Here is a 24,736-nt window from a genome sequence, read left to right as displayed (position 1 = left end):
GGAATGTGGAAGGCTGGGAAAGGTAAGGAAATGAACCTCACTCAGGGCCTCCAGAAGGGAATGTCACCCTACCTGCTGAGGTCATTTTAGCTCCAGCTTCCCAGGGCTGTAACAAAATACTGTGCTCACTTTGGGAACATGGCTGCACACTATAAAGGCAGGTAACTAAAGACAGGCCTCTTTTCCCTTCTCCTAAACAAGAGCAGCTGGATTTGTGGGCACAGAGGAGTCTGAAAGGCTTCTGCAGGTTGTGTAAGACACATCTTCCTTGTCACTGTGGGTTGCCATGTCTGTTGCGGGTCTGATGCTGTGGGGGGCGAGACATTAGCTTTCTCAGGATGAGGCCCCTCTCCAGCCAGATGTTTTCTAGGGTCAGCCTTCTTGAACAGTGGCCAAGCCTTTTGAAGCCACATGTAGCAGGGACATTTTTCCCATGTCCCACTTTCTGTTTTGCCTCATTTTCAGATGCAAGGGAAATGACCACGCAAAGGAAGATATAAATAGTGGCCCAGATGGACAAATGGGAGGGCTGACAGGCCCACTGGCCAAACTTCTAAAGTGTCCTAGGCAAATCTATTCGTGGAATTTGTCTTTTCATGATCTAGAAAAATCTCACTGAAGCAGATGAATTAAGTTAAAGTGAATTCAATGAAAGAGCCCAGAAAACTCCAAGGCTCTGAGGGGAATGTGTTAGGTCATTTCATTCATGAGACCAGACGTAATACTATTAAAGGAAAAAGGAAAGATGAGGTTTCAAGTTTCTCTCTAGGGCTTTTCTCACTTATCAGCAAGCTGGAAAATGCTGGAACAGATTGTTCAAAAGATGGGCCACGGGCTGGATGCTTGTGGTATTCATTCCCGGAACTGACCTCCAAGTCGAAGGGAGAGTAACCGGCGGCTGGACCAGTTAATCACGTGACCAGTATAACAACCACCTCTTAGGTTTAGGCATCATGAGCAGAGAAATCTGCACTTGGCCCTCAAGGAGCTCAGACTTAAGTTTACATAGTCTAAGAGCAAAGCCCTTCTCACCCAGCAGAGGGAAGATGGCTGGGGCCCAGGACTCTATGCTTAGGGCTGTACGTGCTAAATTATTCACTTAATTCAGCTATCATGAGCCTTTTCTCTGTCACTGTCACTGGAACTTAAATGTATCTCCCCAAAGTTCATGTGCTAGAAACTTAATGGTCAAAGTTCATGTGTTAGCAGGTTTTGGAGGAGTGTTTTTGGAAGTAACTGGGATTGAGTTATAAGGGCCAGGCTCCCCATGGAGGCGTTGGTGGCTTCAAAAGTGTTAGGGACTAGGGCTAGCATGTTTACTCTGTCTCCTCATGTCCTTTGCCAAGTCACAGTGGCAAGAAAACCACACTAGTGCTGGGCTCTTGGAGGGTCTAGACTTCAGAACTGAGAACTAAATAAACCTCCATTCTTTAAAAAGAAAAATACCCAGTTTATGGCAACAGAAACTGCCAAAGGCAACTGTATGGGGAATCTGGGCCCGGTTTATTCTACCTGTAAAGTGCATATACCGAGTGGCCCACTCCTGGAATGCTCAGGGATGGTGCTTCATTCGCATAGAGGGTGGAGTCCACAGGACAGAACCTGCTTGATGAGCATCAAAGACCAGCAAATGGAGGTCACTCCCCAGCGCAGGGACACTGCCATCTGTGAACGGCCCACCGTGCTTATGCATGAGCCGGCAGGGATGTACATGTGTGCAGCCCAAGACACTCGGCATTCGAGATGGTACAGGCCAATCAGATGTTGAGCAAACAAGCCCTGGTATCTCCTGCCACAACTTTTCCTACCCTTTAGACCAAGAGTGAAGTGGTAGCCCCTAGGCTGACCCAGGGTTTGATAAGTCTTACCAGTGACCATTACCCTGGGAAGTTGTGGAGGCCCTCAGGAGAAGGCAGACACCTGGAGGAATGAAGTTTGTAGGGTGGCCCTGCTCTTCTGCGGCCTGACTAGCCTATGCATGGCGGCTTCCAGGCGATGCTTAGCAACACTGGCTGACTGCTCTAGTTGCATTTTTTTTTTTATCACTGGCCTCTTCAGTCTTTTAACGACACCGTGTGTGGTTTTCAGGGTCCAGGGAGTTCACTTCCCATCTTACAAACATTTGTACAGCTTGGCAGCATCTGGGTATTGGAGGGCAATCCAGAGCCTGTAGCTGCAGCAGGACAGCTGTGCATGAGAAGGGCAGAGGCTCCTCCTGTAAAGGAGCCGCAGTGGGGCCTGTGAAGTGACAAGGACATGCAGGGAGATGGCTTTAAGCAAGCTCAAAGCCAGTTTGGTATTTTGGGAAAAAAATGCTGATAGACATCACTGGGTGAAAGAATCAGACTGGGGTAGAAACAAAATATATTTATTAGAAATAGTACACGGTGGCACACCTTACCCTTCGGAGCCGCACCAACCTCTGACAGTATGTCCCATCTGGGCAGTGCTTGGTGCTACAAATGTGTTGAGCGCATTCAACTAATGTAGTTAAAGTCATTGAGCTACTCAAGGTGTTCCAGTCAAAACTCCAACCTCAGTCAGAGGAACTAGGTGCCCAGGGGTTTCAGGAGACACTGGAGATAGTTCTCTTCAATTGGCTGGGGTTCTCACTTTCATTTGTGTCAGTGGGAAGGCATCTCAAACTGGAATAGGAACTACTGGGCTTGGTGAGTGGGTTTGTCCCTAAGGGTCTCAGCTCTCCATTTTCATCGACCAGTTGACAGGTTGCAGGGGAGAGATAGGTCAGAGACTGGCATGCGGCTGGTGCTCATGAGAGACAAGATGACAGTATGGTCGATACTTATTGCTGATGGCTGATTGCTTTGGGATAGCCCCACACCCTCTCAGGGTCCCAAATTCCCAGGCTCAACAGGGTCTCCCGTCTCCAGCTCCAGAACAGCTGGAGCCACAGGCAGTGGCACTGTGTTCAGCAGGACATGAATTTCAATTTCTAGCCACGGCTTGTATGGTGGGTGGTCTACAGAAGATGAGAACAACTGCACGAAGAATGAGGTCAGGACAGGCGTGGATGCTGAAGTGAGAAGGGACAGGAAGAGGATGGTCCTTGGAATACTGTCACTGTGGGCAGTGTCCTCAGCACTGTCATCCACCATCAGTTCAGATACCACTCAGTGCAGAGAACCACAGACTTCTCTACATGCCTTAACTTCTCAGGGTCTTGCATTTTGCAGCTCTCTTTGTGCTTAGCCGAGGGTATCTGGAAAGAATGTGGCTATGGAGGCCTCCAATGGCCTCTGAATGATAGTTTGCAAAGCAAAGAAAGAAGCAAGAACAAAGCACCAAAGGGGGTATGGTATCTAATCTCAGCACCCAGGAGGCAGCAATACCATGAGTTCAAGGCCAGCTTGGACTACATGAGATCCTGTTTCATAAAACCCAAAACAAAGCAAAACAAACAACAATAACAAAACCAAAAACCAAAGCCAACACAAATAACAACAACCCCCCCAAAAAAAACACTCAAGAAAAGGCAAGCCCTCCCATGCTTCTGTTCTTAGCTGGTCAGTTTTCCACATTCATTTTTACACCCGGGAACTCTTCCCAGACCCTGTACCCCCACATGCAGTAGTGTGGCACCTTGACGGAAAACTGGAGCTCTGTCAGTCCTCTGCCCCGCCCCCATCACCGGCCGTACCTGCTTCTATTGAGAGGCGTGCCATTCCTCTTCTACACCCTGGCAAGGGCTGTAGCAGTCAGGGAAACCCCCGAGGAGAACACAGACAAGAACAGATGCGGCTGGCAGGTCCGCAGCAGCCTGCGGCCCCAAAGTCCCTCTACTTACAGGGAAGCTATAAGGCGTCGGAGACCAGCACGGAGATTGCTCTGCCAAGAGCCCCCAGATTCCTAGACAGCACCCTGACAACAGCCAGAGACAAACCAAACTCCCGTGCCTTAACTGTAGCCTCCCCTACACAGCTCCCGAGATCACCCCTGAGGAAACCTAGCGGAATTGGGCAGCACTTCTTCCCCTGTCCAGGCTGGACAAAGCAGACACCTGGAGAGTGGGAGGGGCACATCATCAATAATGTCAACACAACAGGGGCGGGAGGGAGCCCAAGCACCAGCTTTCAGAGGGACACGTTCATCAGCCCTCAACTTCCACCTGGAGATGAAGGGGGCCTGTTTCAGCAGCTCTTGTGGAGAGGACAAGGGGCAAGTAGTGTCGTACCCCTCTGCATGGCTGCCCATCAGTGCTGGAGAACTGTGAGCATGTGAAGACTCCATCTCTGCTCCGCTCCAGTTATTCTAACTCACCTATCCGAGGGTCAGGAATGCAGCTCCTAGAGGAGTCCCAGGGATCTGTATGGAGCTACAGCCAAGAACTACAGATAGAGCCCGAAGGTGGAGTCTGTGGCCCCCATGAGTCTACACTAGCTTGAGAATCAGCGCTGCTGCACCCGGCTGCCACCCATCCGAGTGATGGACTGGAGGGAGGGTCAGAATTCAGGTCCTCCAAGGGTAGGGGCTGGGCCAGCAGAGTGGCTCAGACAAGCAGGCAGAGATTCACTGTAACTATGGCGGTCATTCTCAGGGGTTGCTGTGAGCATGGTCCTTGGTCAAAGGACCAGCACACGGCTATTTGGCACTTAGAACAGTAATGGGTATTTGTGCGCACACAACTGTCTGAGAGAGGGACACCCTCATTTGCTAAGAAGTACACATTTGTTTGTTCAAGAAAAACAGCAAAAAAGCTTCTAGAGCAGTGGTTTCAACCTGTGGTTTGGGGACCCTTTTTTGGGGGGGTTGCATAGCAGATATCCTGCATATCAGATATTTACATCATGATTCATAACAGTTGCAAAGTTACAGTTATGAACTAGCAATGAGACTATTTTATGGTTGGGGGTCACTGCATGAGGAACTCCTAGCATTAGGAAAGTTGGGAACTGCTGGTCTATAGCACTCAAGCCAGAGCACTCAGGGAGGGGCCATGCTGCCTCAGAGAACCAGCAGGTATCAGGGGACAGAGCCACCATCACCACTCCTAAAACATTAGGCAAATGTAAAAGGCCCAACAAGTACCAAGGACCAAGTATGTTTGCAGCCAAAGCATGGTTTATATTTCTGTCCACCCAGAATTCCAAGGGACGCACCTCCCAGTCTACAGAACTGTGCAGGTGTGCAAGGAGCTCACCAGCACAGGCTGCTTCACACACAGAAGAGACTTGTGTTGAGTTCTATGTGTTGGGCAGATATGTGTGTGAATGGGACTATCAACAGCAGGGCAGAAGGTGCTGTGGACAATGGTCACAGTTCTCATCAGCCAGGACACCAGTGTTGCACCCAGGCTGTGTGGTTAATCAGCGTGCCAGCTGGCCTCTAGTGGACCCTCAGCAAGGTACCTAAGTGTTTCTTTATACTTATGAGGAGTCAAATAGGGACGGTGAGATCTATGCAGTGTCACTAAGCTCTCAGTTATGTAGAACGGAGCACACTATTTCCCTCATCAGTGTGTTTCCAGGTTGCTAAGAAGCAAAACCTGCTTTTGTTTTTCTGTTTTGTGGTGTTGTTTTATTGGAGGAGTAGGCAGCTGGTAAGGACAAAGTTTTGAATAAAGCAAAGCTAGAACAGTTTCGTAAAGGAGGAGGGAGAAGAAGAGGAGACATGGCGGTTGAAGTGCCGTTTGTCAGCGTGGAGGCCACGTGGGGGCAGCAAATGGGATTGGACTAGCAACACTCTGGGATCTCGCAGAAGAGGGCCTGGGTTTGGGACCCAGTGTGTGAGAAGCAGGACCTGCCTCTCTAGAAACTTCCCATTGGGAACAAGGATTCCTGAGCATGGGCTCCAGACACGTTTGCATCTGAGATGGGCATATGGTGGAGCCAGCTCTGCCTCTCCATGGAGTGCTGGTCCACGTGGCTTAAGCCTTCCTTGGAAATCCAGATGGCCAGGTGGTGGGCACAGCAGGTGTGGTGGACAGGAGCAGGTGCTTCCAGGACTAACTTCAGACCACGTGGCAGCTGCTGTCGCTGGGTCTTCTGTCTATGTCTCAAAGTACTTGTAGATCTGGGCTACATACTGCATCACACTCTGCCAGTCAGGCCGGTCCGTGTACAGCATCTCACTGAGTTCCTGCAGGGGAAGGGAGCAGTGCAAAAGGAACATCTCAGACCCCTTTTCATCAACTGACTACTCCAGCTCAGGGTTGGTGTTGACTGGAAACCTTCCACTGACAGGAACCGAAATGTAGGCAAACACAGACCATGCTAAAAGGCTGTGTTAGGCTTTTCAGTGGCTTTACCTGGGAAGTATGTCCCTTTCAAAGACCAGAGACACGACCTCCTATTGCTCTCATCTTTAAACCCCATTACAGCTTTTTACAGTCACCTGAAGTTCTACTCTAGAAAAGAGTTTCTTGTTTTCTAACATGCATATGAATGTAAGTCTAGTTTCCTAGGCTCCCACCACAGTGAACATGTTTTCACACATCCTGTGTCTTTCCAACGGACATCTTGGTCTGATTTCCCACACCACTGTTCTTCAGCGGGCGTGCACTATCTGTAGTTTCCCTTAGCTTCCACTATATTGCACTCTGCACTGGGTAGTATTATCTCTTTCTGTCAGATTATTTCCTGGAGAGCTTGTCATGGGATTACCACAGATGCCTCGAGCCAATTTAAACCTTGTGCTTTTCTAGGGTTATTACTACTTAGTATCTGGACTTTCCCCCCACCCCTTTAGTTGAGTGAAGTTTTTGGCTATTTATTTAATTATGTTTATTTACTACGCTTGGGGGCTAATTTTGCAAGTAAGCTGCTTAACAGGCATGTGTAAGGGCAAGGCCAAACAGTGGCAGGATACTCCACCAAGCTCTTCAGATGACGCTTAATTATTAACGCTGGGATCGGATGGGAAGTCTTTTGTGGTTGTAACAGAACATAAGCCAGGAGCAGAGATGCAAAGGAAAAAGAGTATGAAGAGAGCACATCTGCTCCTGGGTAGCTGCCAATTAGCCTCCGAATTAACGTCTGAACCTTTCTCTCCCGCTCTGCTCCCTGGCCACGCTAAAATGATCAGCATATCGTAATCCACCAGGAAGGGCACAAAGGAAGCAAGAGGGACCTTTCCACACAGCTCTGCCCAGAATTTTTTTTTCGAGGCAGGGTTTCTCTGTGTAGCTTTGTAGACCAGGCTGGCCTCAAACTCTCAGAGATCCACTGCTCTCTGCCTCCCGAGTGCTGGGATTAAAGGCGTGTACCACCAAAGCCCGGCTTCAGAAATTTTTTTAAAGGAAAACAAAACAAAACGGGCACATGATAAAGAATGACTGAGCTCACTGCAGAGGCAGAGGGAGAGGCAGGTGGATCTCTGGTCTACAGAGTGAATTCCAGGACAGCCAGGGCTACACAGAGAACCCTGTATTAGGAGGAAAAAAGAGATGGACAGTGCTGATTTGGAGGCCGATGAGCTCTGAGAAGGAAGGGCAGCCCAAAGACATGCTTACAAACTTAAGAAAGACAGACAACTAACTTTCCTTTCTGTAGAGGAAGGGGTCTTTAGTTTCAGATGATTTGAAAGTACAGTTACTAGTCACAGTTTAAATCAGACCATCTCATACTAGCAATTACTGAATCAAAAATATTTTGTTACATTATTAACATCGCATTTGAAAATCTTTGAAGAAATGTTTTGCACAGTTCTGGAGGGGAGTTGTCTTAGTGATAATTTTACCACGCGTGAGATTTGCTTAAATTAATAGTTAACAGCTCAAACCCAGGCCACATGATTCCCCAGACACATACAGAAGAGCTAATACCAGTTATTCAGTCTCCAAAAATGGAAGATGAGGGAACATTTTGCATCTCATCTTGTGGCGCCAGATTAGTCTACAGCCAGAGCTAGTCAAAGACACTGCAAGAAAACTGAATATTTCTCAGATAAAGACATAAAACTACTAGGATATTGAAAAAAATATTAGCAGACTGAATTCATTAATCTATAAAGTATCTTGATCAAATGAGGCTCATCCAAGGAATGTGAAGCTGGCTCAATGCCTTTAAATCCATATTAATATATTAAACAGACTGAGGAAAAATGTGATGGACAAACTTCAGAATCTATTCATGATTTTTAAAAAATCTAAAAAAAACCCCAGAGAAGTTAACTTATTTTACATACTACAGGGCATGTACCCCCCAAACCCAATAGCTGACATCATACTTAAGTGTGTAATATAATGCTTTCCCTCTCAAATCAAGACTAAGATAAAGATGGACATTCTTACTTGTTCTGTTTAATACAGTAGTTGAAATTTTAGCTAATAATGTATAATAAGGGAATAAAAAGGCATACAGATTACAAAGAAAACAACAGAACTGGTTTTGCAGATGTTATAGAGGTCAACAACCAAGTCTGCCCAAAGGTTAGCAAGTTTCCATAACACGGTCCCACAGATGTCATTTTCCTGTATGCCAGAAATGAAACCAGGGATTTTTAACCAGAAAAAAAGTTACCTATAAGCCCTCCCAAGCTAGTTTGGTTTTAATTTTATGTGTTTTCTCTGCATATATGTGTATATATATCACATGTATGGTACCCAAGATGGGGGCATCGGATCCCCTGGAAGTGGAGTTCCAGGCCATTGTGAGCTGCCTTGTGAGTGCTGGGAACAAAATCTATGTCCTCTAGAAGAGCAGCCTGTAACGTGCATTCTTTCCTGCCAGCCTGGTCCCAGAGCCACGTCAGTCCCAAATGAACACACAGGACACTGTATTAATTATAAAGTTGTTGGCTGTTTGCTGTGGTTTCCTGATGGCTATCTCTGACTTAATTATTAACCCATAATTACTAATATATATTTTTATAAGGTCTTATCTTACTGAGAACGCAAGACTTGTGCCCTCTCCTCCCGGGATCACATGGAGACTCTCCACTCTTGACTACATTTCCCAGAATCCTCCTCAACTCTTAGTCCCACCTATCTTGCTTCTCTATTGGCCAACAGAGCTTTACTTATCAACCAATAAGACAACATATACACAGAAGGACTTCCCCCATCAGTAGCCAGTGCTCTTAACCACTGAACTCTCTCTCCACCTTCCATGCCCCTACTTTTAATGCCCCAAACTATATAATATGTATACATTCTATATGCAGAAAATGATAAAACATGGCAGAAAGCAAATATCTAAATTAGGGACATATATTATTTCTATGAGTTTAAGACAACATTGTTAAGATTATTATTTCTAGTTTGATATATATAATATAATCCCAATCAAAATCTCAGCAAATCTTTTTTGTTTTTGTTTTTTTTTTTTGAGACAGGGTTTCTCTATATAGCCCTTGGTGTCTTGGAACTCCTCTATAGATCAGGCTGGGCTCAAATTCATAGAGATTGGCCTGCCTCTGTCTCCTGAGTGCTGGGATTAAAGACATGCACCACTACTGTCCAGCAATTCTAACAAATCTTAATTTTTGTAGATGTTGATAAATGATTTTAAAATTTGTGAATGCAAAAAATAACAAAACAGTCTAGAAGAACAGCCAAGGGGCAAGATTTCAGCCCTGGGAAGGGAGAGGTAAGGATGTTCTCGTGATACCTGCTACTGCACAGGATGGCCATACACAAAACAAACATGCAAATGACAACTAATGTATACTTCGCAGCTCACACAAAAACAGATCGGAGACCACAATGGAAACTTTTGAAAGCTCTAGAAAAGATACAAGAGCAAATTTGAGTTTGTAACCTTGGGTTGAGTGACGAGCTTTTAACTACATCAAAGCATAACCTTGAAAGAAAATTAACTACAAATTGGGCCAAAATTAAAAACTTTGCTGAGACAGATACTGTCAAGAGAATGAAAAGGTAACTCTCAGACTGGGACAATTTGATTTAGAAAGGGGCCAAGAGACCACGCCAAGAAAGACAAGTGGCCAGCAAAGAACTGTGAGCAAATCAGAGCATAGTTTTCTAGCAGAGAAACTCAAATTAAAACAACAGAGAGGGATGTGGCCATATACTCTGATCTCAGCCCTCCAGAGAGTTAGGCAGGAGCTTCAGGAGATCAAGTCCTGAGGATGAATTGAAACTGTGTCTCAAAGACTCACTCCCATAACAAAATTAATCAAAACAAAACAAAACAAGGAGACAGGCAATACAAGAACAGCGAAACCTAAGCAATGATGATATCACCACAGACAAGTGACAAAACATTCTTACCTTAAAAGCACTGTAATAAAATGATCATACCATTTATGGATAATTTCTGTGATTCTACCAGCAGATATTTATTCACCCAGTGTGTGTGTGTGTGTGTGTGTGTGTGTGTGTGTGTGACATGTGCATGTCATGGCACACCTGTGGAAGTCAGAGAGCTACTTGCGGGAGTCAGTCCTTCCCCTCCATCATGTGGACCCCAGTGATTGAACTCAGGTCATCAGGCTTGGTGGCAAGAACCCTTACCCACTGAGTCATTTTGCTGGCCCACAGGGCAATTCCTGACAAGAGGATACTAGAGGTATTTTGTTTTTTGTTTGTTTGTTTTTCTTTTAAATATTATTTTATGGGTGTTCTGCCTGCATTTATGCCTGTCCACCAGGTGTATGAATGGAGGTATTTTCTTTTTTTTTTTTTAAACTGGAGATAAAAAGGAGCTTCAGGTAGCACTAAATCTAGAAGATTCCTTCTACCCCTACTCAATGCTAAGGCAGGCCTTTCTTGGGGGGGGGGGGCTTTTGGCTAAAAGCACCGGTTAATCCTAGTCACTCAGAGAAGAGGGGAATACAGTGACATTCCTGGACAGCTGTAGATGCAGAGGGTAAGAACCCTTTGCAATTGGTTGTCAGCTTGGAAGCAAAGAGATGCTTCTCCCACGTGGTTTGGTGCAACTAACCTAGGGATGGATTATTATGAGTTAAGCACCTAATGAATGGGATGGAGCAGACAGAACAAATAAAATGGAGCACAAAAATTCCCTAGCCAGAATGAAAATGAATTTGACTTTGAAAATACTGGATAAGAATTTCTTTAGTACCTTGGTGCTGATGGACTTACAGAGAACATTAGAAATGCACCACAGGTGCTGGAGAGATGGCTCAGCAGTCAAGAGCACTGGCCAGTCTTCCTGCAGTCCTGGGTTATGTTCCCAGCCCCACCACATGGCAGCTTACAATTACCTATAACACCAGGGTATCTGATGCCATCTTCTGGGCACCAGGCACACACGCATGCATGCATGCATGCACACACATGCAAGCCCACAGGCCAAAATCCCATACTCATAAAACAAATAAATGAATATAAAAGCAAACAAACCAAAAAACTAGAAATGTACTGTGGTTTCTTATTTTCTTCATTTCTTACTACATATTTGCTATTAACAGTCTATGACCTGGTACTGTTCTAAGGGCCTTTAGTAATAAAAAGAGAAGGCACCTGTGTATCTAGGTTGACAGCAGCATTTGCTGAGAAGAGAGAAACTATGGTGGTACCCTAGTGTTCACTAATGGATGAAAAGATAAGCAGAATGTGGTAAAACCATATCATTCGCCTTAAAAAGGAAGGAAATTCTAACAGATGAACTTTGAGGGCCTTATACTATGTACACAAGCCAAACAGGATACATATATGGTGGACAAGTACACTAACATGGGTGTCGGAAATAGGTAAGCTCCCAGAGTCTGAGAACAAAACAGTGGCTGCCAGACTGAGGGTGGAGGTGGGGAGTTAATGTTTAACAGAGTCAGAGTTTCGATTTTGCAAGATAAGGATTCTTCATGGGGAGGGTGGTCATGATTGCACCACTATGTGAAGGTACTTCACACCACTTAAAATGATTAAGACGGTAAAACTATAAAAAGTAACTGACCTCACTTACCGGACACTCAAATGTTTAGAAAGACAGTGGGCACGGCTTTGGAGTTCTTGCTTTTGGGCGTTCAGAGTTGTGCAGTGACTGTCTTGTACATGCCCTGAGTAAGCAAGCATGTCCTGGACAGAATGACTAAGGCCATAGTAAACCCTCACTCAGCCACAGTTAGTCCTGAAGAACCACCGCAGCAGCTCTGGAGCATAACAACGATGCCATGAATGTTTACCCAACTCTTTCTGTATAGATTGTGATGTGGGCTTAAAACACATATTTCATGGTGACTGAGCGGGAATGTGTTCTAAAGCTTGGGGTACACCGCAGAGTTTTACTTTGAAGGAATCTCCCTTGCTTATCTGTTTACCCCCCATAACCTGTATGTGCTTACATAGATATGGATACACAAAACTTACTTTTTAAGATTCTTTTTATTATTTTTAACTATGTGTACATATGTGTGCTTGAATGTGGGCTTCTGTAAAAGAGTGCAGAGACTGTAGAGGCCAAAAAAGGTGAACTGAAGTCACAGAAAGTTGTGAGCTGCCCAATATGGGTGCTGGGAACCAAACTTGGGTCCCCTATAGGAGTAGCACACTCTTCACTGCTGAGCCCTCCCTCCCAGCTGGATTTCACTTCTTAAATGTGTATAGTGTTCTATTTTTGAGTAAGGTTTAGAGGAAATACTTATATTTGAAGGACACTGGTATTTTTATAAAACTGTTCATTCTGTTTCAAATTTATATCAGCATGATATTATTCATAGCACTGCTTTCTCTGTAGTTCTTTCACTTTTCATTTCTCCAGCCCCTCCATCCTCGGAAGGCTACGGACATACATCTCACTGTTATTTCAGCTTGAATTTCCCAATTGTTCTTTTTCTCCCTGGTTGTATGTGGATTAAAACAACAAAAAACAACATTGGCCAAGCATAGTGGTGGTGCATGCCTCTAAACACAGCACTTGGGAGGCAGAGGCAGGAGAACCAGGTGCTCAAGATCATTCTCAATTACATAGTGATATCAAAACCAGCCTTGGGTTACACGAGCACACACTCACGCACTCACGCACGCACGCATGGCACGCGCACACACACCCCACAGATATAATATATTGAGTTACACTTGGCATTTTTAAACTACATTCAACCAGAAGTAACAACAGTAATTAATAACCTTTGGCCAAGTTCTACTGAAAGATTATGTAAGAAGTTTCAAGAATGGGAAAGTCAATTAATAGTTGTTTAAATCAGATTTTTGTTGTTGCTGTAAATAAGAAGCCCAAAAGTTGATTCCAGATTGGTTAGCACTCAGTATTGTCTCTTTTGTCCACTCAATTATATTTATTTATTTATCTTTATTTTATTTTTGAGACAAGGTTTCATGTGGCCTACAATGTCCTCCAACTTACTGTGTTTGTAACCGATGAAAGTTATCACTGTTTTTTCACCTTTTATTGTCTATTTAGTCTGTGGGATAGTTTCCTTGTATTCACTTTCCATCCACCACCTTTCTCTCTTGATGTATCTAACCAGTTTGGCAACCCATTCATTTTGTTTTTTGTTCCAAATTTTCATTTCCAGTCGCTCTGCAACCTTCCTGGTGGCAACAAAAATATTCTAAAAAGATACTTGTGCTGGTCTCTTTGGATATTGGCCTATTTAAACATTGGTCCCCAAGGGATTGTAATTTCTCCAGGAATCTCTTGCTGGGACAAGGGAAGGATGACGTCTGGCACCAGAAGGAGGAGGAGCTTGTCTCAGTGAACTATTTATACAGTCTGTCACTTTGTGAGACCACCTGGCAGAGACCCCCGAGACTAGACAATGATGGGTACTGATTGGCAGAAGGATACTCCAGGACTGCTTAATTAGTTATCTCTTGCCCTCTGTCTAAGACTAAGCCTCTTGTCAGGGTCCTGAAGATGGACTAGGAGTGTTTGTGTAGGGATCTCTGGGCCTCTATTTCCTAGTATGGCCACATTGTATAAGTCCCCCCTCCCTGTTTTCATGATTATTTGTCTGTTTAATTGCTTCCCAAAGGATGGTCAAGCTTAGCTTTTTAGATCTAGGAGGAGGTTCTGACTCTAACAACTCCAGTAATAGGCTCCAGTATTTTATAAATCTCCTTCCCTTTATATTTATTTGTACTTAGCACTATGTTCCTCCCTGGTTTCTGTTACTCTTTTTGTCTTTTTTGTTCTCTCTCTCTCTCAATTTTGGAGTTGGAGGGAGTAAGCCTCAGCTCGGACTGGGTATGTGCTATCACATATGTTCTCTTAAACATTTTAGTATGTGTGCATGTGTTGCGTGTGGGTGCCCAGGTGTGCTGATGTCAAAAGTCGACATCCAGTGTCTTCCTTAGTCCCCTCCCCACTTTTTGCAACAGGTGCCCTCAGGCTGACAGGAGCTCACAGGCCAGTAAGAACCTCCCTGGTGCTGGGATTACATGCCTGGATTTTTAAATATATACTGTAGATCTCAATTCATGTCATTATGCTTTCCTAGAAGGCATTTCACTCACTAAGTCATCTTCCCTGCGCCTCTTCCCTGCCTGATAGGTTTAAACAGTTAATATTTGCTACACCCAGTTCTGGCAGACAATCCCCTCTCTCATTTGGTACCTGTTGGCTAGTGCAAGTCAACCCTTTTCTGATCTGCTTTGTAATTTTGGCTTGTGAATACTTCAGTGGCCATTAAATGACAGGAGCTCACTGCATTGCAGAGCCTTAGCTGGGTGCTCCAGATGGAAATCTAGATTCCAAACCTCATGGGCCTTTTTACCCCACCCACCCCAAGGCAGAGGCAAACCTCACCATCTCTCCAGGAGCAGGTATAGTTCTCACACTGTTTGACTCAAACCTCACAATATCAGTTTTCACTGTTTTAAATTTCTTATATGTAGTTTTTTGTTGTTGTTGTTTATCTTGCCTTTTTGTTTTTGTTTTTTGGGGGGGGGTGAGGATAGGGCTTCTTTGTGTAGACCTAGCTGTCCTAGAACTCAATCTGTAGACCAGGCTGGCCTCAAACTCAGGGGTCCACCTGCCTCTGCCTCTGCCTCCTGAATGTTGAGATTAAAGGTGTGTGCCACCACCATTCAGCTCTTTTTTATACTTTCTTGATAACTCAGCTATACTTGACATTTTCTTTTTGTTTTTGAAAAAATTACTACATTTTACTTTTATTTGGTATGTATGTGTACGTACAGCCAAAGCATGTAAGGAGAGGTCAGAAGACAACTTTGGGGACTTGGTTCTCTCCTTCCACCATGTGAGTCCCAGAGATTGAATTCAAGTCATTAGGCTTGGAGGTTAAATGCTGTTCCCTGCCAGCCATTCCACTAGCCCAAAATTTGATACTTTAAAATTTTTATTTTATTGCTTTTGAGACAGATTCTCACTACACAGTCTTAGCTATCCTGGAACTCTGCAGAACAGGATGGTCTTGAACTCAGAGATCTGTCTGCTTCTGCCCCTCAAGTGCTGGGACTAAAGGTGTGTGCCGCAACACCCTGGTGACATTTTTAAAAAAATGACATTTCCCTGAGATTTCTTGGTGATTTGAATGGAAATTTATTCATAATGAAATCTTCATTTTAGAAACTTTGAGTCTGGAGTTAGAGAGATGGCTTAGCTGGAAGAGAACTGGCTGCTCTTCCACAGGATCTGGGTTTGATTCCCAGTGCCCACATAGCAGCATCACAGTCACTCTCATTTCAGGGTATTTGGCATCAGGCACACATGGGGTACACAGACACCCACAAACATAAAATACTAATAATGAAAAAAAGAAACAGACAAAAATCCACGAGTCTACATCCTTTTCATAAGGAATCCTGAGAATGGATTAGAGTGTCATTTACCGGTTTAGTGGGTTGTAGCAAGTTATTTCTCATGAAGTAGAAAAAAATATCAAAAAGATACAAAATAGGATACTTACCAGGCTGGGTTTGATGCCTACACTTTCAGCTGCTTCAAATGCCAACAAGAGGTTCCTTTTCTGTATTGCAGAGACAAAAAAGACGTATGAGAGAAGGGACAGCACTGGCGCCTACAGACTGCTCACTATGACAAAGTAAGTAATACCACGTCAACCGTGCAGACCAGCTCTGTCTCAGGAAGGAAAGGCTACAAGGTTATGGTTGCCACAGGGGAAAGTGACAGTGACTGACACCTGGCTAAAGACAAAGTTTTGTTGCTTAGGTCATTAGTGGCTTTTTCAAGATTTGCAACATTCACCACATTCTGCTGTATTGCTTTTTCCGCAGGACTATGTCACAAATGATAATCAAACTGGGTGTGGCATTGATGTACTTCTGACTGAGGCAGGAGGATTGAGATTGAGGCCAGTCAGGGCTACCTAGTGAGACCTGGTCTTAAAATAACTATCAAAATCACGCATGAAGTAGTTACATATAACCAAATGAAAACATGTTTCCTCCCCCCATTCCTAGTTCCCAAGAGAACTGTTTTCTGGCTTGTCTCTATTTCCTCTAGTGATTTCTTTGTGACTGCAATCTTCTTACACCACTATTTCTTTTTAGAATTGACTTCTGTGTGAGTGCACTCACACCATAGTGAGCCTATGAGGTCAGAGGACAACTTGTTGAGATTTAGTCCTAACCTTTCTTCTAAGGTTTATTTGTAAAAGGAGTTCTTAACTGGTCTAAATAATAAAAACTCAGAGTCAGATATAGAGGGAAATGATGAGAGACCAGAGAGAAGAAAGAGCAAGCCAAAGCCACCTTTACCCCATTGGCTTCCCAGCAGAAAAGAGAGCAAGTTCCTGTTTCTTCCCACTTATATCCTCTCTATGCCTAGCCATCTTTCTGTCTCTGCCCAGCCATCTCACTTCCTGTCTGTCTGTGCAGACCTCCAGACCTCTATGGTTAGCTAGGGGCAAGCTCCATCCTCTGATCTTCAGACAAGCTTTATTTTACAAGCAAGATATCACCACATTTGTTTTCTTCCCTATAGTTTGTGCTGGCGTCTCTTACTGAGAAAACTGTCCCTCATCATCTGGCTTTTGTTTTTGTTTTATTCACTCTGGTGTTTGTGTGAAATTCCTAACTCCAGGCAGCCTGCTGCTTTTCTGTCCTCACATGGAGGGTCTGCCTCACATTTGGACAGGGTGTCCTTATATGCCTTCTTGCTCTCTCCTTTTCAAACTCTGAAGCTCTTAGCCATTACTATTATTCACAGAAATCTTTCTACCCCAAGAACCCCCCAGGACCACTTATCAACTGTAGGATTATAGCCCATCTCCCTGGAGAACATTATTGAGAAAGGCTATTGTGGAGAAACATTTCCAGAAGCATTCACACAGAAAGATCCTCTTCCTACCATCATGCTTGGTTATGAGAATTCTTGGACTGGGAATTGTAGGCTGAAAATAATTACCCCTTAGAACTTGAACAGCATTGTTCACTGGAGTCACTGAGCCCTAGTTTGGGCTTTGTTCCCAGATTCCCCTTGGCTATTCTCTGGCATCTCTTTGTACAGATAATCTAAATTACTTGTCATGCCATCCCACCTCAAAAACTCATATGAACACCATTAAGTTTTAGAAATTTAACTAGATGCTTTGAGTACCAGTGAGAAGCATGTTCTCACTTTATGTCCTATGTATAATTTCGCAATCCGATACATTTAGGGTTTTTTTTCCTTCCCCAGAACAGGGGTTGAACCCGGGCCTTATGTATGCTAGGCAAGCACTTTACCACAGTCATATTTAAATTTTATACATAAGTTGGGATGCATTTGTGGCCCCAGCTATGTAAGAGGTTAAGAGAAGAGGATCACTAGAATCTAGGAGTTCAAGTCCTTTTATATATATAATTTTCTATTTTCCCATTTTCCCACGGTCTTTACTCTGCCCCATCTAAACATCTGGCCCTGGACCAAATGGTGCAGCTTGACACTGAAGTCAACTTGCTGATATATGAATGCTGTCAGAGGAAATGCAGACGTGCACGCTTTCTTCCAGCCTGTGGTGTAACCTTGGGAAGTGGCTGAGCCATGGTAATACTGCCCAGTCCACCAGCCTCTTCCTTGCCACTCAGGGAGACTGAAGGACAGGAACTGGAAACCTCACCCTTGTTTCTGTCACGCTTCTCTGCTCTGCTGAGCAGAAGTGGGGAAATGGGTCCTTCCAGCCCACGCTAGGGAGTGATTCCTATTTTGGTGCTAGTGGAAGCTTTGTTCTTATTTTAAAGCCCCTTTGGTTAGGCCAGCTTTTAGGTTACATTGCACAGGAAGCTGAGATACAAACAGTGCAATGCCAAACTGGTTCCTAAAAACGCACACCATTTTTAGCTCCAATAATCGTGTTCTCCCCCATTCTTGCCTGCCCAAGCTAAACACTGTATTTTGTTGTCTTAATTTGTGTTATTGGGTTACTAATAAGGTCTAAAGAGAAGGCATTTCTAAAACAAATATTTTAATTAGAATTCTGCTAAGACCCTCTAGAAGGATTCAAACGAAAGTATGTTTTCTAAGAAATTGCATACAGAATAAACAGTCTATATTGGAGAACTTCCTCGAAAAGCACTGACATAGCATAACATGGAACATGATAGGGGTGAGTTTTTGTTCGTTAAAATGACTTTTGCTCATTTTGATGTAGGTGGGACACCAGTGATCAGGGGTCACCCTCTCAATGCCCTTCCACAATGCCCTTCCATGCTGAGGCCAGAGAGCAGAAGAGGGGATGCCTAGTGAAAAGTCTGGGTAGAAGAGCCAATGTCCTCAGGCCGTGAGCTCTGTCTCAGTGGAAGCTCTGCCATACAGGTGGGGACAGACTGAGATGCCATTCTTCAGTGTCTGCCCTGTGTGAGCTTGGATCTTCTAGTTCAGGAAAATCTGTTCCTATCTGATGTAGAACTTGGTCCCAGCTTGGCTGGTAAGACTATACTGGTACAGTATCTTTCTGCAAAGAAGTGGGAAAAAGGATTTGACTCACGCTCATATTCAAGTTCAGATATCAACACAATCACTCTATAAGCCGACTCTGGGCTGTGTAGAAGAGCCCCATAGGCTGGTATCTGAAGACTGTATTTCTAATGAAAACAAATACCTCACCCAAACCTTCCAGCAACTGTAATGTACACTGTGATTGCATATTCCTTTAATACCATACAAGATATCCTTGTTTGTTTGAGACAGTCTCATGAAGCCCAGGTTGGCCTTGACCTTACTGTGTAGCTAAGGACGGCACTGAATTTCTGATCATCTGTCCCTACCTCCAAAGTGCTTAGTCTATAGGCATGCACCACTGTGCTCAGTTCTTATTTTTAATTTTGAACTAATCAATTTTCTTTGGTACTGGGGATAAAGTCAGGCCCTCATCTATCCTAAGCACAGGCTCTACCTCTGAGCCCTGATTCTTTATCATATTACTTTTATATTTCAACTTTAATAGATTTTAGTGACATTATTTCCCTTAGTGCCCTTTTTGATCATTGTGTATTCCACACAGTACAACCAATCAATCAACAATCCCTCATACTGAGTACACAAGACCACAGGGCAGAGTCTGAACCATGTTCACTCACCCAAAAGGGTCTGGAGTAGTTATGTTCCCTTTGAAGCCCAACCTAAAACATGTCCCTTCTGGGAGAACCTACCCAGTAGTACTGTCACCTCAGGGAAATTACCCTCATTAAAAGCTCCATGCATGCTCCATTGATGCTGTGTTGATGGGTGTCTGCTGACAGGGCATTTTGACAATCCTCCCCTGTAATGAATGGGTTTGGCCTCTCTCACTGCACCCCCACCTGTACTCATGACATCCTGAGCCATTGCTTCTCCATTTAGGGTGCAGCCAGGTGGGGCCAGATATTCCTTCAGGGAGTAGTGGGCCAGTGGTAACTCCAAGTCCTAGGTGCTGGAACTCAAACTCAACTGGAGTTGACAGCGGTTAACTCCTGGTACATGATATTGACTCCTTCATTGCCTTATAGTTGTCCCTCACCACTGGCACTCCTTGATGACATTAGCAAAGACCCAGAAAAAGAAACTCAACCAGATGTGTGGAAACAGGGGCCCCTGCCCTGGAAGGGTAACAGAAACAAGAATACTGCTGCCAGTCTGCCCTGATGCCCATTTCCACATCTGCAGGAGGCCACTGGGCAGCTGGCAGGGTGCCTGGTGCAGGAGTGTCAGGGATCCAGAGTGAGACAAGGGGTTTTGGTCACCAGGAAGCAATGCTCATGACCCAAAGTGTGAGAGCAAACACTCACAGGCCCATTATTTTCCAACAGATCTGAACTGATTGCAGGACAAAGAAGCCAGGCCTGTTGACTGCAGAGAAACATGCTGCTTTCAGGAAGACTCAGGTTTTAGAGTGTGTGTGGCCATGTTAGGAAGGCCTGCTGACTATTTTGAAATTTGTTACGCTCACTATTTACATAATTATTTTCTAACATCACACCAGGAAGGGAGGGAGTGGGAAAACAAGATGGTGGGGAGGGAATGACTCCTAAGTCACAATCAGATGCCCTGCTGTGCCCTTGGCCTCTGTGATGGCCTGGTGGTCCCCACTCCACTCCTCTCTAGTTCCCTGTGGTGGGTCCTTCCTGTGCTTCTATGTGCTGTGGACAGGGCTTGAGTGTGGCCCAGAAAGTCCACGTGCTGAGAGCTTGGCCAGCAGCGTATGTGCTAAGTAATGGGACCTTTAGGATGTGGAGGTCAAGCAGGTGATTGGGAATCGCATTCTCTAAAGAGATCAATGCAGTTCTCATGGGACGCTGATCACTTTCCATGAGAGCAAATTATTACGAAAAGAGCAAAGTTGGTCTCTGAATCTCTTTGGCTTCCTGTCTCACCCTGCATCCCTCTCCCAAACATGGACTCACTGCTGTAATGCTACCCACTATGAGCTCTTCATGAGAGGCCAATCAGATATGACAGCCTCAGTTTTGGAATTTCAGCTTTCAGAGCTCTAAATAAACCTCCTTTCTTGACAACATACACAGTCTCAGGAATTTTGCTATAGCTATGAAAGCTGCTTAAGACGGTTCCCTTAAGATAGGGGGACTGGCTAATCATCAATTTCACAGCTTCACATGCCATCTGTATCTATTCTTCCAACATTATTGGGCAGTGCAAATTCAGAACACTGCTCCATCGCAGAAAGCCCTGCCATATAACCAAATCTCCAAGGACTCCTCCCACATCCATCCCTCTAGCTCTGATTTCCCATCGGAACTCCAGATTGGATGTTTGCCTACCTAATGTAACATTTGGATACTTTAGACAACTCAGACTTAACATGATACATTGCTTATTTTTTCCTCTTAAACATGACATGATCTTACTCAAGCTATTTCAAAATTTATAAAGCACCTCACATGGAAATGTTTTGGAAAAAAATTACCTTTTCAACACTAGAAATTAAACCAGGGTCTGGTGCATGCTGGATTAGTGCTCTGCCATTAGCCACACTGCCCGTCCTGTAAGATACTCTGTAATGGTTAATTTTTTGTGTGCTAACTTGGCTATGTCTGGTATCCAAATATTTAGCTAAACATTATTTATTTAGACTTTTTATTACATCTATCTATCTATCTATTTATTTAATTAGAGAGTGTGTGTATGTGCAAGTGCTCATTAGGAGACATTTGTGGGAGTTGCTTTTCTCCTTCTATTATGTGGGTCCCAGCTATTAAATTCAGGTTGCCAAGCTTGGGAGCAAGAGTCTTCACCTGCTGAACCATCTTGCCAGCCCTCTAGGCAGGTATTTAAAAGATGAGATTAGCCAAGACATGGTGGTGCATACATTTGACCCAGGACTCAGGAGGCAGAGGCAGGCAGATCTCTGGGAGTTCGAGGCCAGCCTGGTCTGTATAGTTAGGTGGGATTAACATTTATACCGGTGGACTTTTCATAAGCAGATGGTTCTCTGGAACATGGATGAGTCTAATCTGGTTAGTTTAATCGAAAAAAGATGGACCTCCTTTAAGCGAAGGGAATTGAGCTACCCCTCCTGGCTCTACTTTCAGCACTGGAAGAGACTTTGAAAAAGAAAGGCCATGGCTAAACCAGGGTTTTCTGTAGAAAGCAGGTGACAGGATCCTATCAGTGACCACACGGCAAAGGTGGGATTCACTGTTCTTCTTGGTAACAAACGACATGCACTGAGAAGGGCAACTGAGGACAGGACCCCACAGTACAGTCACATTCTGTCCCCTGTGCCCTTCCTGATGTTCACTCTAGCTCTATTAAGCCTCCCACACTGTCTTAGGGTTTCTATTGCTGTGAAAAGACACCATAACCATGGCAACTCTTATAAAGGAAAACTCTTTTGTTCTTTTTGATTTTTGAGACAGGTTTCCCTGTGTAGCTCTGGCTGTCCTGGAACTTTCTTTGTTGACCAGGCTGGTCTTGAACTCACAGGGATTCACCTGATACTGCTTCCTGAGTGCTGGGATCAAGGGTGGGGAGGGTTGCGGGGAGCTACCATGCCCAGCTAAAGGAAAACATTTAACTGAAGCTGGCTTACAGTTTCAGAGGTTTAGTCCATTATCATCATGGCAGTATGGCAGTACTCAGGCAGATATGGTGCTGGAGAAGGAACTGAGAGTTCTACACCTTAATCCACAGACAACAGGAAGTAAACTGTCTACTACACTGAGTGAAGCTTAAACATAGGAGACCTCAAAGCCCAACCCCCAGTGACACATTTCTTTCAACAGGCCACACCTACTCCAACACAGCCACATTTTTGTTTGTTTTTCGAGACAGGGTTTCTCTGTATTGCTTTGTGCTGGGAGCGATCATTGGTATATAGGATCTCTTGTAAATATTGCCAGCTGTGGAAGGTCCTAAATAAGGATAGCATAATAAAAGCCATTATTCCTACTGTATTCTTAGAGACTAACACAGTTAAGCTTCCATGTCTCTCTGTCTGCTTATATTCCTGTACAGCATATTTTCAAGGCCTGCAGTCCAGGCTCTCCCACCCTTCTGCCACCTGGCCTGCAGTCCAGACCCCCCCCCACCATAGACTTGTATCCTTGGAGCATATCCTTCCAAGACCAAGCTCCCTGCTTCAACCTCTCCCACCTAACCCCCACCCCCAAGCTTCCTGCTTCAACCACTGTAAGAATCCTTGTGAGAAAATAGAAAATTGCAGCTTGATCAGAGCCTGTCTTGCTGTCTGTCCTTGTGTCTCTTGTCCTTTTCATTCCAGGTTCCTGTGGGCTCGACCTTCGTTGTGCCCTGCTGGCCAGGGCAGCTTTGGAGGCTGTCCTGGAACTCACTCTGTAGACCAGGCTGGCTTTAAACTCACAGAGATCCACCTGCCTCTGCCTCCCGAGTACTGGGATTAAAGGCGTGCGCCACCCACACCTGACTCAAAGCCTCATTTAATAGTTTGGGGGCCAATTTCTTTCAAACCACCACACCCACCCTCCCACAAATGCATTGCCACAGAAGTTCTGTTGGCTCCCCTGGAGGAGAAGTGGGGCGGTGCAGGCAGTGACTTACCTTCTCCTGACTGTTCAGCTCCTGGTATGGGATGTGGGCAGGCAGGTAGGTGTGCAGCAGAGCACAGAGGGCCAGCCCATCACTCCAGCTGCTGCTGAAATTGGTGATATCAATGTTCTGTGGAGAGAGAAAAGCTAGTGTTGACCCCACACTGTACTGTCAAGGACATGAGCCAGCCAACACGCTACAGGTGTCTATCTTTATGTTTGGGTAAGGCAACATAATGAACTGCATTTTTGGGGGGAGTGTGTTTAACTCTGGTAGCAGGAATGGCCTGTTGTGGTCTACATGCATTCACAGGTATATGTGTAGGGGAAGATCACACCATTGGGAATTGTTGCTTAGCCCCTGGGGGAGCAACTAAATCATGATATAAACCTTGTTTCAAATTACTCCCCAGATAAGCTTTGCATATCCGTAATTTCTCAGGCTTATTGGCCAAGGGAGAGTGATCATCACAACCATCACCACCGCCACCACCATCATCACCATCGTCACTACCACTATCATCACCACTACTAACCATCACCATCATCATAACTTCATATAACCCAACAACAAGAAGACCAGCCACAACATGAGCATGGAGCTCAAGCTACAATTGCTTCTGCTCTATATTCCCTTCCTTAACTACAGCAGCTTCCTAACAGTCTCCCTGCTAGCACAGAGAACAAGCAAGAATCACTCATCAGGTGGGGAATGAGGCTCCTCCTGGATAGGTAGTGAGTGGGGGTGGCTGCTTGGCACACAGTGATAGGCAAGGTCATCTTCCCAAAGATTTAAAAGATGACCACAGGCTGGGGAGTTGATACAGTAGGTAAGGGCATTTACAGTCAAACCTGACCACCTGAGTTCAATTCCCAGGAACCACACACTGGGAGGAGAGAAACAACTCCTGAGAGTTGTCCTCTGACCTCCACACACATATAGTGGCATACACCTAAACACAACAGTAATGGAGACAGCGGAGGAGCACTGCTTACTGGCTCGCTCCCTGTGGTCTGCTCAGCCTGCTTTCTTATATAACCCAGCCATCTGCCCAGGGACGGCACCACCCACAGTAAGCTGGGCCCTCCCACATCAATGATTAATCAAAAAAAAAAAAGCCACACAGACTTGTTTACAGGCTATCTGATGGAGGCACTGTCTCAACTGTGCTTCCTCCTTCCAGATAACTCTTAGTATGCGTCAAGTTGATAAGAAACAACCAGCAAAGATCTCCCCACTCTCTCCTGTCTGTATCTGCCTCTCCTCTGCCTCCCTCTCTGTCTCTCTGTCTTTCCCCTCTTTCTCTCTTTCCCTCCCCCTCCCTCCTTTAAACAGTGTTAGATATAGCTTCCATCTCATGGTGTGGGCTTCAGAGATAATCAGAAAGTGGTTGGTCACTCCCATAGCATCTCTGCCACTATTGCAACAGC

General features: G+C 44.9%; 1 protein-coding gene across 7 annotated transcripts in view; it reads right to left on the bottom strand.

Annotated features, from left to right (window-relative positions):
• Nucleotides 1-2,352: 2,352 nt before the first annotated feature.
• Nucleotides 2,353-24,736, bottom strand: part of Specc1 (sperm antigen with calponin homology and coiled-coil domains 1) — a 262,889-nt gene continuing 240,505 nt past the window's right edge. For all 7 annotated transcript variants that reach the window (XM_040748824.1, XM_040748825.1, XM_040748826.1 and 4 more), the window contains 3 exons: nt 23,319-23,435; nt 15,772-15,831; nt 2,353-6,096 (listed from right to left, as the gene is read on the bottom strand). In XM_040748824.1, the coding sequence (XP_040604758.1) occupies nt 6,007-6,096; nt 15,772-15,831; nt 23,319-23,435 (267 nt within the window). In that variant the 3' untranslated portion in view covers nt 2,353-6,006. The remainder of the gene's footprint in view (nt 6,097-15,771; nt 15,832-23,318; nt 23,436-24,736) is intronic.

Source organism: Mesocricetus auratus, unplaced genomic scaffold, assembly GCF_017639785.1.
Source record: "Mesocricetus auratus isolate SY011 unplaced genomic scaffold, BCM_Maur_2.0 Super-Scaffold_100007, whole genome shotgun sequence".
NCBI classification, from domain to species: domain Eukaryota; kingdom Metazoa; phylum Chordata; class Mammalia; order Rodentia; family Cricetidae; genus Mesocricetus; species Mesocricetus auratus.
The sequence above is the reverse complement of the archived record's forward strand: the minus strand, read 5'-3'. Positions and strand labels throughout refer to the sequence as shown.